The 15,187-nt window shown below is 56.2% G+C and overlaps 2 protein-coding genes across 2 annotated transcripts in view; both read left to right on the forward strand.

Moving 5' to 3' along the window:
- The window catches only part of Ell (elongation factor for RNA polymerase II), a 48,335-nt gene extending 37,804 nt beyond the window's left edge, over positions 1-10,531 (forward strand). The window contains exons 4-12 of the mRNA XM_028786070.1: positions 46-209; positions 2,119-2,384; positions 4,183-4,307; positions 5,494-5,572; positions 5,882-6,362; positions 8,345-8,405; positions 8,519-8,690; positions 9,013-9,057; positions 9,142-10,531. Of these exons, the coding sequence (XP_028641903.1) occupies positions 46-209; positions 2,119-2,384; positions 4,183-4,307; positions 5,494-5,572; positions 5,882-6,362; positions 8,345-8,405; positions 8,519-8,690; positions 9,013-9,057; positions 9,142-9,258 (1,510 nt within the window). The 3' untranslated portion in view covers positions 9,259-10,531. The remainder of the gene's footprint in view (positions 1-45; positions 210-2,118; positions 2,385-4,182; positions 4,308-5,493; positions 5,573-5,881; positions 6,363-8,344; positions 8,406-8,518; positions 8,691-9,012; positions 9,058-9,141) is intronic.
- Positions 10,532-12,229: 1,698 nt separating this feature from the next.
- Positions 12,230-15,086, forward strand: Isyna1 (inositol-3-phosphate synthase 1). Its single transcript, XM_028786150.1, has 11 exons — positions 12,230-12,319; positions 12,396-12,524; positions 12,599-12,760; positions 12,908-13,040; positions 13,130-13,323; positions 13,473-13,622; positions 13,700-13,915; positions 14,005-14,169; positions 14,253-14,366; positions 14,511-14,728; positions 14,811-15,086. Exons 2-11 carry the CDS (start codon positions 12,405-12,407, stop codon positions 15,010-15,012), a joined length of 1,674 nt encoding a protein of 557 aa, XP_028641983.1. The 5' UTR covers positions 12,230-12,319; positions 12,396-12,404; the 3' UTR covers positions 15,013-15,086.
- Positions 15,087-15,187: the final 101 nt, after the last annotated feature.

The raw sequence follows: 15,187 nt of genomic DNA on the forward strand, positions 1-15,187 counted from the left end.
GCCTCAAGTGGCACTTGAATGGTGAGACTTCCTCTTGTTTTGCAGCCATGGGGATGTACACCTGGACTGCCTGGGCAGCATCCAGGACAAGGTCACAGTGTGCGCCACTGACGACTCCTACCAGAAGGCACGACAGAGCATGGCACAGGCAGAGGAAGAGACTCGGAGCCGAAGTGCCATCGTCATTAAGGCTGGAGGCCGATACATGGGTGAGTGACAAGCAGTGTGTTGGGGCAGAAGCTTGGGCATGCACTACCTAGGCAGGGTATGTCTGTCCAGTGCCAAAGGAAGGTCCAGCCTCAGAGGCTGTGGCTGCAGGTGCCATGTGTGCACCAAGTGAGACAGGGCCCTGGGTCAGCCACCCTCTCCCAGCTTTTGGCCTTGCTGACCTTCATCAGAGAGGTACAGGGATATAGGTAGGTCAAGACCCCACTTAGTTGTTTTCCAGCTTTTCCCAGCCATTCCTCCATAGGTCACTGTGGCTACAACTGCAGACTGGGAGGTGAGTGAACTTTGGTAACATGGGGACAATCCATCCATCAATCCAGTGTTCCCAGGGGAGAAAAGAAACCTGTCTTGTCTTTATGATGTTTTTTAAATTTTATATAGATAGATAGATAGATAGATAGATAGATAGATAGATAGATAGATAGATATTCTCCCCTTTGTGTTTTGGTTTTGGTTTTGGTTTAGTTTGGTTTTGAGACAGCATTTCTCTATGCAGCCCTGGCTATCCTGGAACTCACTCTGTAGCCCAGGCTGTCCTGGAACTCAGAGAGATCAGCCTGCTTCTTCCTGTAATATGTTTTCAAGGCCGATCACTGTACCTTGAATGGTCTCCTGTGGAGGACTGTTTCTCAGGAGTTCAGCAGTTCTCGGCTTCCTGTAATTCTTTGTGTAGCATTGAGGCCTTCTGGTCTTTCCCTGTCCACTTTAGCATATGTAGTGAGTTTGAGGCCAGCCTGGTCCACTGAGACTCTGTCAGAGGGGTGGAGAGTAAGGGCTGGAGAGATGGCTCAGCAGAGGACCCAAGTTTGGTTCGAGATTCCCAAGTGGCCACTCACAACTGTAACCCCAGTTCCAGGAGGCCCAGTTCCCTCTTCTGGCCTCCTTGGCCATAGCACACATGTGCACAGACATAACAAACATGCAGAATACTCATACATATAAAATAGTGGGCATTTCTCATTGCTGCCACCCTGCCACACACTTGTGTGGGGAGCTCTGGTGGGACTTGAGTAGTTAGAACATGGCTAGACCTTATCACAGGCACTGTTGTGGCCCTGGTAATAGGGCCTTGTGCTATCCCTGGTGACAGTGGCCTTCTCCTCAAAGCTAAATGGGGTGTGCACAAGTGTGAATGCATCTGTGGTTAGCAAACTCATTTTTCACACCTTGTTGGGTACCATGATGACTTCTAAGACAGATGAATATAATTAATAGGCACACTTGTCTCAGCACCCAGGGGGCTGAGGCAGGAGGATGGGGAATCAAGATAGCCTGTCTCAAACCACCAAAACCTTCATAGCCTTGAATGTACTCAACTCCAGTCCAGAGTGTCTGATTGGCCTCAGCTCACCCCTCTGACCTGAGGCCAGGCACATCGTTCTGAACCAGTTGTGAAGGGAAGTATTAGTACTGGAGGAGATCCTCCTGGCCCAAGGTCTCCAGGTTCCTAGCTTGCTCTGTCCGGAACAGCTGTTCAAAATGGCCTCCTGATGACTACAGCTGCCACAAAGCACACTGATTGAGGCCATGGGTCTCTCTACTGTATCGACTGGGGCAGCCCGGGCACTGTGACTCATGCTACCTCTAAAGTTGCTGTGGAATCCTGCCCGAGGGTACCTATGCTTCAGGCGAGGGTTCTGATTTTGCATACAGGGGTCCACATATCCTGTGGTGGTTGGTGTTCCACGTTCCCCAGGCCCTGCCTGGGACTATGTCAGTCATCAGTGCCTTCTGCCTTTGGGCTGTGGCAAGATGCCCACACATTCACACAGTTTCTCAGTCTCTCCCCACCTCTCTCCTGTTGCCTAGTGCTTGCTGTGATGTACTGTGGACCACTGATGCTGTTCTATGTGGTTGCTTCCTGTGTCCTGAACCAGGCTCTCGTTTCAGGGAAAAAGGTTCAGTTTCGGAAGCCAGCACCAGGGCCAGCTGATGCAGTGCCCTCCCGGAAGCGTGCCACCCCCATTAACCTGGCAAGTGCCATCAGAAAGAGCAGTGGGAGTGGAGCCAGCAGTGTGCTACAGAGGCCCTTCCGAGACCGGGTGCTACACCTCCTGGCCCTGAGGCCCTACAGGAAGGCTGAGCTGCTGCTGCGGTTGCAGAAGGATGGGCTAACACAGGCAGACAAGGATACCCTGGACAGCCTGCTCCAGCAGGTGGGTACAGACCAGCCTGATCTCATGTGTTGTGTGAACAAGCAGTGCAAAAAGACTTGTCCAGGCTTCCTGGCTTCGTGGTGGGCTCAGGCCTATCCTCTTGAGGTCTTCAATGCCCCCCTAGCTGGGTCCATGACAGGTGACGCCTGCAGAACTATATGGTGCACAAACTGCCCGGCAGCCATGACCTGGTGACTTGCTAAGAGCCTGTGTCTGTGGCTGACTGTTAGCCCTGAACTGTTGATGGGACAGCCTGGTACATATGGGGCATGTCGACCTGCTCTCTCCACCCTGGAGACATCTTGGGGCTCTGAAAGGTAAGCACTGATGCGGACTTCCTACCCTGGCTGAGGGCTGGTGAGTTTGCTCAGTACAAAAGGAACTTGCTGTCTGGTGACCTGAGTCCAGTCAGAGCGCTCATTCCCCACCCTGATAAACAACAAACAAATTCAAGGGCCGGAGAGATGGCTGCTCTTACAGGCAGACATGCCGGGCGGTGGTGGCGCGAACCTTTAATCCCAGCACTTGGGAGGCAGAGGCAGGCGGATTTCTGAGTTCGAGGCCAGCTTGGTCTACAGAGTGAGTTCCAGGACAGCCAGGGCTATACAGAGAAACCTTGTCTCAAAAATAAATAAAATGTTAACACCAGCCAGGCTTTGGGGACAGCATAGAGGTGGATTGAGGTGGCCTGGCCCCTGTGCTCTGGTGGCAACATAATATCAAGTCTCGGAGAAATCTCTGGTATCAGGAGAGACCTTGGTCAGCCCCTGCCTCAGACTGTGGAGTGCATGCATGCAGTATGCGATGGAGCCAGAGGCACCTGAGGCTCTGTGCAGCTCCCAGGGCCTCTGACCAGCCATGCCAGGTCTGACCTTGAGCAGACCTGTCAGCTGGTACTCTTGAGTGTATGATGCATCTTGTGGGGGCAGCAGGACCCCGCAGGGTTTGAAAAGGAGCCTATCTTGAGCAGGGGCCACAACCTGGTCAGGTCTTGTGCAGTCTCCACAGGTCATCAGAGTCCTTGAGCATCTGCAGGGAGGAGCCATAGCCTTTCATGACTATGTCTTTAGTGTCGGCAGGGTGGCCCAGGGTATTAGACGCATCAGGGGATATCTTAGGTAGTGTTGGTCAGTGAGGCCGCTGCCATCACGGAGAAGCCTGCGTATGGAAGTAAGTGCTCCTGTTTGGGGTAGCCGTGAGTGAATGGCATGGCAGTACACCATTTCAATCTTAGTGCTGTCGTGAAGTCGACTATTAGTAAAAGGCTCTGCCAGGTTAGCATGCTGGCATACCTGTGGTCCCAGCATCCTCAGATAAGAAATTCTGAGTTCAAGGCCAGCCCGGGCTATAAGGCAAGGCTGTATCTTCAAAGCCCATTAAATATAACTCATCCCTCTCAGTTCTTACAGGTTGTGACCTTGGTACAGTTGAATGGCCAATGTGTGCATATGCTACACTCTGGCACCTAGCAAGGCCAGCACAGACATAGCCTTGGTCCCTTTAAGGCCTCTCATCAGATTCTTTGAGCCTGAGACAACCTGAGATGAAGTAGCTCTGTGGCAGGGAGAGAGGACTGGCAGGTGGTCACCATCTGAAAGGGTAGGGGTCATGGTGGGCTGTGAGCATATGGATGACATGCTGTGCCTCATCAAGACTGTCGGGGCCTTCAGCAGCTCAAGTGCAGGGGACCTGAGGTGGTGTGGCATGGTCCAGTGCTCCCTAGGCACTCATACCCCCAACCCCCACCCCTACTGCCCCCACAGACAGTGATGGTCAGTGAAAACTGGATATGTTGCAGGTGGCCAGTGTGAACCCCAAGGATGGCACGTGCACACTGCAGGACTGCATGTACAAAAACGTGCAGAAGGACTGGCCCGGCTACTCTGAGGGTGACCAGCAGCTGCTGAAGCGCGTGCTCATGCGGTAAGACATGCACTGGGGGCAGCAGGCTGGCACACACGCTCTGGCCTCGGCCTGCTGGATGGCTCACAGTTATGACAATTCCCAACCAACTGTGCAGCCTCCTCTGGGCCAGCGTGTCCCATCCATGTCCCCATGGCTTCCTGTGAGCCTCTGGGGCCCACAGCAGGGTGTGGGGTAGACTCCAAGGGGGCAGCAGTAATCACACAGCAGGGTGTGGGGTGGACTCCAAGGGGGCAACAGTAATCACACAGCAGGGTGTGGGGTAGACTCCAAGGGGGCAACAGTAATCACCCACTCCCCTGGGTGCTGGTGCTATGAGCGGAGCAGCTCACTGGTTCCTGAGTGATTTCTCCGTGAAAGATGCTATCGATTTCTCAAATTCGGGGACACCACTACACTCTGGGCTCATCCCCCACCTATGCCTTGGCTGGTGCCTGGCTTCCAAGTGCTTGGAGCGGCTGAGAGGGCACATCTTGACAGAAGCCCCAGGCTTGCTGCCTGCCACATGCTTCTGGGCAATACAGCCAGCTTACTTGCTTTTTTTTTTTCTTTTTCTTTTTCTTTTTCTTTTTTCCTGACAAGGTTTCTCTGTGTAGCCCTGGCTGTCCTAAAACTCATTTTGTAAGCCAGGCTTTCCTTTAACTCAGAAATCTACCTGCCTCTGCCTCCTGAGTGCTGGGATTAAAGGAGTGTGTTACCATGCCTGGCTTCTGTTTTTGAGTCGGTGTCTTACAGAGATAGTACAGGCCTTAACTCCTGCCCATCTTCTGTCTTCACTCTCCAGTGGTGCTGGGCTGACACATGTGTGCCATCGTCAGGGTCACCTAACCCAAGTGTTCCACAAGCACAGGTGTACAGGGCCAGCATGCCGGGACCACACACAGGTCACAGCTGACACACACACAGGATGGCCTGTGTGCTGGTGGGGTCCTGATGTGCTGCAGGCAAGGGATGTGTTCATATCTGGTCTGCAATTCTCCATCTCATTGACAAGCCAGGGCACTAACTGCCTGCACCTCAGCATGCCAAAGTGGGAGTCCTCCCTGAGCACCCAGATGGGCTCTGCTTGGCAGCTCCCCTGTGCACAGCCCAGCTTTAGTTCTGAGAATCTGGCCCTCTCTGTGCAGACATAGTCCCCGGGGCACAGTGGCAGTGCCACCATAGTGCCTCTACCACTCCTCTGCAGGAAGCTGTGTCAGCCACAGAGTGCCACTACAGACTCCAGCCCACCCCGAGAGCACGGGCGCTGCGCCTCACCCTCTCAGGTACCTGCCTGGGGGTGGTTGAGTGTGGGGTCCTTACTGGTGCCCCACAGCCTTTGCAGCCAATGTCCACTGCCTGAGCCACACGCCTTGCAGGGACTTGCTGTCTTTGGGGCTAGAAGTGTCTCTCTGGGTAGCTGTATGCCTCAGGCACCTTTACTGCCCAGTAAGGGCAGTCTTCTCTGGGTGCTTCTTCTCTTGTGTGTGGCCAGCTCTGTGTGCGGGCGCCCCCGTGTGGCCTCAGCAGACCTTGCAGGTGGCTACTCGTTCCCACATACTTCCCTGCTCAGCCTAGTCTCCGTGACTTTTCAGAAACGGCCACAGTCTACAGACTTCATTGACCCCCTGGCCAGCAAGAAGCCCCGGATCTCACATTTCACACAGCGAGCACAACCCACCCTCAATGGCAAACTGGGTGCCCCCAATGGCCATGAGACTCTGCTGCCTGCTCCAGGACCTACCCCATCAGATACCCTCAGCTCTAGCCATCTGCCCCCACGGCAGGAGCCCCCACGGACCCACGACCCCCTGGCTGATGTCAGTAATGACCTAGGCCACAGTACCCAGGACTACAAGCACCAGGAGGCCACTCCAGCTCCAGCACCCCACCTTAGTCTTCCCCTGCTGACGGACTTTCCTCAGGCTGAGCAACCTACTGGCTCCTCACACATCCATAGCCGACCCAAGAAGAAGTCCAAGAAGCACAAAGACAAGGAGCGGCCCCCTGAAGAAAGGCCCCCCGCCCCACAGCCTGATGCATCCACTGCCCCTGCACTGCCACCAGATGCCCCAGGTCAGTACCACTTGGTCGTCTCCTCTCGTATGCAGGATGTGAGATGACCACTGGCATCAGGACTTAGGGCCACCGTGGCAAGCCACCAGCTGACCACCCAGTGCTTGGGGCTAGGAGCTGAAGCACTCAGACAGAGGTAACATGGAAAGCATCGCTGAGGTACCCTGAGCCGGAGAGGCAGAGGGAGAGTAAAGAGAGCAGCTGTATGGAGGTATTTACCCAGGCCAAGGCACAGATAGGTACACTAAGCCCAGGGAGCCAAGTTTCCTGGGACCGGAGGACACTGAGAAGTGAGGCATCTCTGTGGCTCCTGACACAGCAGGGCGTGTGAGGAGCCCTGTGTACCAGGAGGCCTTGAAAGCGGCTCCTCTCCAGGTCTGCACAGTTCAGACCACTCTCAGCAACAAAGTCTCCCATCTTCCTACTAGGATGGCCCATTAAGCCCCACTTAAAGCATTCCACTGCTTTCCAAATCTAAAATCCCAAAACCCATATTTTTCCAAACAAAAGCATGCAGGCCTATCACAGCAATACCCATCCCTGGTACCAAGTTCTGTCTTAGTTCGGGTTTTCTGCTGCTGTGAACAGACACCACGGCCAAGACAAGTCTTACATATACAGATCACCACAACACCCATGACGAGATGTGCTCCTGGCACCCAAGCCTCTTAGAAGTTACGTAGTGGAAGAGGTGGTTGCAAGACCTTCAGGGGCTGGTGGGGCCACTCTGGGCTCTACATACAGCTACCACACCTGCCCAGTGCTGTCTGCAAGAGGCTCAGCTGCCACACAGCTGCTAGGAGTGCTTTGTCCGACGGGACACTTCAGAGGGTCTTGGGAACACACAGGGCACACAGGAGCACATAATTCCACAGCCTCTCTCCAGCTAGTCACCTCTGTGATAGATCTCAGACAGTGCACATTTGTCTGTGACAGTTCCCAGGAACAGACACAGCAGACACTTGTCTGTGACAGATCCCAGACACAGATGGGTTGCAGGTATCAGAACTGGTCAGTGGCCACCTGGCCCATACGTGCTTAGGCAGGATGTTTCAGCCACACAGGACACTCTCTTCCCTCCTTCCATCGAGGCCCAGCCCATGGGATGACTCTGCCTGTCAGCAGAGCCTGAGCCCCCCTCCCCCGCCCTGTCTCTGTACCTGTGGAACAATTCTTGGCTGGATCAGCACCAGAGTGCAGTTTTCCCAACCTATTTTTGTTGTTGTTGTTGTTGTTTGTTTTGTTTTTAATTGTTTGCATTGCTGGTGACAGGCCCAGGGCCTCACACTCAGTGAGGTGAGCACCTGCCACTGAACCAACAGCTTGTAGAGCAGCACCGTGAGTTAGGGCCCTGCAGCTGGAGTGAGTTAGGCTGAGGGATATGATTAGAAGAGGGTATGTGGGGACCTCAAAGCTGCTGATTGAGGGAAGCAGCAAGTACCCCTGTCTCCCCAGGTAGCCTAGGCTCAGAATCAGACCCTGTTTCAGAGAGTCCAATAAATGGGGTAAATGACTGCAGAGTGGTGCTCTACCTGACAGGCAGCCCCAGCCCAGACCTTGCTTGCTCCAGCTGCTCCTGGTACTAGGTTTGGTGAGGGAGGTCATGTGGAGGACCCCTCCTGCAGCGTGTGCCGTGCAGAGGACAGTAGGGTCTGACTGGGGGCCTCAAGTGAAGACGAGCCAACAAAGTCTGCAATTTGCCTGTCGTCAGAGGTCCTACCATTTGCCCTTTGACTGGGTGGCTGGGGTTTGTGTCCAGCCCATTGCTGATGCCCTACACAGCCAGACACTGGCAAGTTCTGTGGGTGTGCCTAAAGGGCCCTTGGAGACAGCATAACTGGTCTGTGTGGCTGTGGACTGGACAGTCCCTTCCCACTGTAACCAGCTGGGGGTGCATGATCTACTGCTGGTGCCAACTTGTGGCTGCCAGCATGGCCGCACCACAGACGCTGGCCCTGGAATAAGAATGCATTCCTCTGTAGGTCTGAATGGAGCCTGTGCCAGTGTTTCCACATCCTCATCAGAGACCCCGGACTACTTGCTGTGAGTGTCTTACCTAGGCTCTGCCCCACTCCAGGCCCATCCAGGCCCTTCCTGAGTCAGGTACCACTACCCATTATGGCCCCTGAGCCTCTGCAACCCTTCTTGTTCCTCAGGAAATACCCAGCCATCTCGTCATCAGAGCAGCGTCAGAGCTACAAGAATGACTTCAATGCTGAGTACAGCGAGTACCGCAGTCTGCATGCACGGATTGAGCAGATCACTCGCAGGTTCACACAGCTGGATGCACAGCTCAGACAGCTCAGCCAAGGCTCTGAGGAGTATGAGGTATGCAAGCCACCCAGAGCCAGCAGGGACTCGTGGACAAGTTTGCCCATGAGTCCCTGCAGTGGGACTGGGCTGGGTCCTAACCTCACACATCAGGCTTCTGGGATGACCAGTGCCCTTTCCCTAGTGTGGCTGCTTCAGTGTGTCCTCCCCCATCGTGTCCCCTGCTCCCCTGGAGCAGTAGACAGGCCAGAAGAATTACAGGAAGGCAACCTGCTTCCCGCGGCTCTACTGTGTCTATTTAGCTGCTCACTTCCAAAGAGGGCTGGCACTTGGGGCTTCCCCAAGTGGGACATCATTAATTCTTGATGTTTCCCCTCAGACAACCCGTGGGCAGATTCTTCAGGAATACAGGAAAATCAAAAAGGTATGTGAGGCAGAGTGGGTGCTGAGAGAAGCCTACCTGACTTGTCAGGTGGATGTGTCTCACCTGCCCTTCATCCTGTCACAGACCAACACCAACTACAGCTGTGAGAAGCGACGCTGCGAGTACCTGCACCGCAAGCTGGCGCACATCAAGAGGCTCATCGCAGAGTATGACCAGCGGCAGCTCCAGGCCTGGCCCTAGCACAGACAGGCAGTCCTGATGGCTCCGCCTGCCTTTTCTAGTTTTATATGAACTCGGCCCTTTAGCTGCCGCAGAGACCGTCTATTTTTGTACCTTTTCTACTCCGTGCCTCCTCCAAGGCCCACGCCTCCAAGTGTTAGAAGCCCCAGGGAGAGCGAGCAGCGAGTGCCAGGCCCTGCTGCCTTCAGATCCCCAGCTGACAAGGTTGCTGCAGTTTCCTGGCTGTGCCCAAAGCCCTTAGCAGCGGCCTCCGCAGCATGTGCTCCTCAGTCCCCACACACTGCCCTTTATGTCACACTGTGGCTGTGTGTCCCGTGCTGCTGGCCTTGTCTGTCCTTCCATCCATCTGTGGGTCCTGGGATCACCTCCCTGCTGGGTTCCCACTTGAGGGGGTGCTGAGGGTGGCACCTTGCTTGCCTTCTCTAGGGCGCAGGCCTGTGGCCCCCAATTGCTGCTTTCTTACTGTGCCTCGTCTCATACCCCAAGATCCAAATCCAAGGGGCCATTGGTGTGCATGTGTCTGTGTGTGTATGTGTGCATTTGGTGTGAGTGGGTTCTGAACACATTCAGAGGGAAGCCATTTTGGGGAAGTGGTGGGGGCCACAGGGTTGCTCACTTGCTGCTACTCACAGCGGTAGGGCAGGGAGAGAATGTCGGACTCAGATGTCTAGTTTTCTAAACCATGAGGCTGTCTTTGGGTGGCTTCCAAAGAGCCTGGCTGCCTGGAGACACCTGCCTGGTCCAGTCCCACCCTAGCCAGCTCCTGCTTTCCTTTGGGATTCCTGGAATCTCCAGACTGTAGAGGAGCCAAGCCTGCATGTTTCAATAGATGTTGGTTTCTAAGTGGGGGCAGGGCCAAGTTCTGCATGGTGCACTTCCCACACAGCTACACTGCACAGGCTCAGGGTAGATCCCAGGCTGCCCCTCTCCCGCCCTGAGAACTCCATCCAGGGCTATTGGCTGAACTGGTCTGTTTGGGTTCTTTTGTTGTCTGAGATTTTGTCTGTCTGAGATTTGGGGATGGCAGGGCCACACTCTGGGGCTGCAGGTTAAGCATGGTCTAACTTATTGGTATTCTCCCCGCCTTTGAACTGTGCTGTGGAGAAAGTCTACTTTGAGCCATGGAGTTGGTGTTTACAAAGTCTTCACTTTTGCCAAAACGTTACAATTGACAGGCAGTACCTCCAGATCCTTTCTTAGAGTCTGTCTTCTGTACACCAAACAGGTGAACCGCCAGCTTTCCAAGTCTATAATAAAATTTGATGGGATTGAACCTCGCTGTGGCTTGAGTATGTCACTGTAGGGTGTGGGGTGGCCCTAAGTGACCAGAGCCCTGTGTGGTGAAGTGAGGTGTGAGTCCCACCAGGCAGGCTCGAGAAGTGAGAGCTACTAGATAGGTGGGCACCACCACAGTGCTGGGCGCAGGCAGCCTGGGCTGTCCTGCAGCACTGAGGCCTTCGGGTGTGGGGCTGGGGGGAAGGGGCTGCCCTCTACTAGGAAGACTGGGACAGAAAGATTGCTTCAAACTGACACTGTTTTAAAAACAAAAGACCCCAGCAAGAGGTACCTGTCTCAGAGCTGACAGTCCAGCTAGCATCTGAGGCCATGGAGGCTGAGCATGGCCACAGCAGCCCCTGGCTCCACACAGCACAGGCTGGGCATGCATCCTTGGCAGCATGTTTGTTTTCAAAGGGAAAAGCGAAAGGCAGCCTGTGAGGGAGGGCCGGGGTTAGTCGGCCTCCCTCGAGGCCTTGGCTGGACTTCTGACAGGAGTTCTGAGGCAGCTGAGGGGGCGGAAGGAGAGTCAGGCAACTTGTGGGCCGCTATGTACCCACCACCTAAGAACAGCTTGACCATGCCCTTCCATCGCCTTCCTGGAGCCCAGGGCTAACCCTTGTCCCCACGCACCTCCCAGCCTGAGCAGTCTGCTACAGCTACCGCACCTCCCAACCCCACCCTGCTCTAGGATGTCCTGGCGAGAAGAAACCTTCTGGGGACCGAATCCTCTTCCTTGGCCTTGCTCCCAACTCTGAGCCTCTTGCAAAATGAATGTCCCAGTGCAGTCTCTCCGCCTCAACCTCCCAAATGCTGAGGTGACCGATGTTGGCCACCAGAGAGTTTTATTAACTGAAAGAGACTGATTAAATAATCTGTCATTTGTATTCAAGTCCGCCACGAGAGGACAGGGAAGGGCCTGCAGTCTAAGGCACAATCCATTTCCCTATGATACTCCTCTGCCCACAGGTCAGCCTCACTTGCATCTGAGCCCCTCCCCGGAGCTTTACTTTAGGGGGTACAGTGGGTTCCGCCTGTAGTTCTCCCTTGACAGTCTCCCCTTCATACATCAAAACCCTTCCCAACAGCCCCCTCCTCTGGGAACCCTGCCTGGGTCTCTTCACCCGGATGAGTTCAGTTGGGCTGGTTCTAGTTAACTAAAGCAACGGCTGGCAAAAAAAAAAAAAAAAAGTCTTGACGCCCACAGAGCGTGGCCTTCTCTTACTTTCGCGCACACTGTTCGGACAATCCACCTTTTTGGCACAGCTCCAGCGGTGGAAAGTTTCCGCTAGGAGGAGGCCACTTGTTTTGGAAAGTTCTGGGGACACCTCCCCCGCCTGCCCGCCGGGTTCCCACGTTCCTTATCACTGTGCCTGCCCAGGGGGAGGCCGCTTTGACCTGGCCATCCTGTCTCCTTCTCTGGGCAGGGCCACGCAGACCAGTGCTCAGGACTGGAGGATTGGGAGAAGGCAGGACAGCCAGCCGTGCAGCTCTGAGACTCTCCCCTCCCCCTCAAAGGCCCCTCGCCCAGACATGCCCCACCTCCCTGGCGGTGGCCGTCGCTCATTGGCTGCCTCGTGGTACAAGGGTGCGCAGCGAGGTAACGCGCACAGCATCGCGCCTGAGACTGCTTCCGGCCACCTGGGTTTCGAGCGCCCAGAACCCTGGTCGCAAGCCACACCCAGCAGGGGCGTGGCCGGGGCGTGGCATCGGCTCTTTTCTTCGCTGCCCGCGAGCCCTAGGGCCCACGCTGTCGGCTGCCGCAGTCTGGTCCAACTCTGAGCCGGTAGGTGTGAACCTGTTCTAGGCCGTAGGGTTGGCTCCCTGGCAGTGATCCCGCGCTCACTGGCTCTGGCCCGCAGCTCGCCGCGATGGAGCCCGCCGCCGAGATCCTGGTGGACTGCCCGGACGTGGTCTACAGCCCCGAAGCCATCGAGGCGCGCTACGAGTACCGGACAACGCGCGTCAGCCGCGAGGGCGGCGTGCTGCGGGTGCGCACGGGGCGCGGGCGGCGGCGGACACTGGGAGCCCGAGGTCCCGCGACTCACTCCTGACTCTTCCTTAGGTGCAGCCCACGACTACGCGTTTCACCTTCCGCACCGCCCGGCAGGTGCCCCGGCTTGGGGTCATGTTGGTCGGCTGGGGCGGAAACAACGGCTCCACGCTCACTGCGGCTGTTCTAGCCAACCGGCTGCGCCTGACCTGGCCCACGCGCACGGGTCGCAAGGTGGGGGCCGTGGCTGCCAGGAGAACACCGAGGGGCGAGCAGAACTGGGAGGGGGTGGAGGAGGGAGTGGCTTGTGGGGTAGAGTCTCCGCGAGCCGGACCCCTCCGTCCCTCAACACCCTACTCTGCTTGCCACCCCCCCCCCCAGGAGGCAAACTATTATGGCTCGTTGACCCAGGCGGGCACCGTGAACTTGGGTCTGGATGGGAACGGCCAGGAAGTGTTTGTGCCCTTCAGTGCGCTGCTACCCATGGTGTCCCCCAACGACCTGGTGTTTGACGGTGGGCAAAGCCTCGGGACGGGATGGGGATAAGTGTGGGAGGGCCCAGGGTCCGGGATGGGTCCGGTGTTAAGGGTCCCCGCAACCCAGGCTGGGATATCTCGTCTCTGAACCTGGCCGAGGCGATGCGGCGCGCACAGGTCCTAGACTGCGGTCTGCAGGAACAGCTGTGGCCACACATGGAGAGCCTGCGTCCGCGGCCCTCAGTCTACATTCCTGAGTTCATCGCTGCCAACCAGACAGCACGTGCGGACAACCTCATCCCTGGCACACGTGCCCAACAGGTGGGGTCCTCAACCTGCTCCCAGGCCTTACTGTCACCTGTTACATGGCCACATGGTCTCTCCCTTTGGCAATAATACCTACACCCCCAGGCCCAAGCCTCTGGACAAGTTAGACAACCTCTACCTACTTTTCCTCCTTCCTTTCCCAGTTGGAGCAAATCCGAAAGGACATTAGAGACTTCCGATCCAGTGCCGGATTAGACAAGGTCATCGTGCTGTGGACCGCCAATACCGAGCGCTTCTGCGAGGTGGTCCCGGGTCGCAATGACACAGCTGAAAACTTGCTGCATACTATCCAGGTGTGCATAAGCCCAAGATTCCTGGGGATCAATGCCATTCCGGAGGAACCCTTGGCCGACTATTTCTCTGCCCTCAGCTTGGCCTGGAGGTGTCACCGTCCACACTTTTTGCTGTGGCCAGCATCCTGGAGGGCTGCGCCTTCCTCAACGGGTCCCCACAGAACACACTGGTGCCCGGTGCCCTGGAGCTGGCTTCGCAGCGCCATGTGTTCGTAGGTGGTGACGACTTCAAGTCAGGGCAGACTAAGGTCAAGTCTGTTCTTGTGGACTTCCTCATCGGCTCTGGCCTCAAGGTACCTGCGGGCTTCATGCGGTGCCGCCGGGAGGAAGGAGGCCAGGGTGAGGGTACCGCATAGCATCCACTGTCTCTCTGACCATACAGACCATGTCCATCGTGAGCTATAACCACTTGGGCAACAACGACGGACAGAACCTGTCTGCACCGCTGCAGTTCCGCTCCAAGGAGGTGACAAAGAGCAGTGTGGTGGACGACATGGTTCAGAGCAACCGTGTGCTCTACGCGCCTGGAGAGGAGCCAGACCACTGTGTCCGTTGGGCTTGCAGGCAGCAGCCACCAAGGGCAGGGGCTTGGTGCCGTTTAGGGCTGTGTGACTTTTTAAATCTCCACAGGTGGTGATCAAATATGTGCCCTATGTTGGTGACAGCAAGCGTGCCCTGGATGAGTACACCTCAGAGCTGATGCTGGGTGGGACAAACACCTTGGTGCTCCATAATACCTGTGAGGTGTGGTAGGCGCGGCTGGGCAGGCGGGGATGCTGGGTGGGACCTTGGTGCTCCATAATACCTGTGAGGTGGGGTGGGCATGGCCGCGCGGGGTGGGCGTTGCTCCCTCAGACCCTCATCACAGGCTGCACCACCCCCATCCAGGACTCTCTCCTGGCCGCACCAATCATGCTGGACCTAGTTCTGCTCACTGAGCTGTGTCAGCGAGTGAGTTTCTGCACAGCCTCGGACCCCGAGCCTCAGGGCTTCCACCCAGTGCTGTCAGTGCTCAGCTTCCTCTTTAAGGCACCGCTTGTGCCCCCTGGCAGCCCTGTGGTGAATGCCCTCTTCCGCCAGCGCAGCTGTATCGAGAATATTTTCAGGTGCTCCTGGTGGTGGGTGGGACGAAGGGCTGGCAAAGACAGTCTTGAGGTAGCCTTGCTGAGCTTGCACTGTCCCCTACAGGGCTTGTGTGGGTCTCCCGCCCCAGAACCACATGCTGTTAGAGCACAAGATGGAGCGTCCTGGCCCAGGCACCAAGCCAGGAGAGGTGTCGGCCACCAGCTCACTGCCTTGCAAGAAAGAGTCCACAGCTGCCACCAATGGCTGCACCGGCGATGCCAATGGGCACCCGCAGGCACCGACACCAGAGCTGTCCACTGCTTAAATCAAGTGACCGGACCTTTCTACCCCCAACGACTCCAACTTGCCAAAGACAATAAAGGGTCTCCCATCAAGAAAGCCTCCTTGTGTGCTTTTTCCAGGAAGGGGTCTCAGGCTAACCTGGAATTTGCTGTAGACAAAAAACTCACACGAGCCCAAGGGCCAAGTAACAAGACACC

The sequence above is a fragment of the Grammomys surdaster genome, unplaced genomic scaffold (assembly GCF_004785775.1).
Source record: "Grammomys surdaster isolate TR1022 unplaced genomic scaffold, NIH_TR_1.0 125429, whole genome shotgun sequence".
Classification (NCBI taxonomy): domain Eukaryota; kingdom Metazoa; phylum Chordata; class Mammalia; order Rodentia; family Muridae; genus Grammomys; species Grammomys surdaster.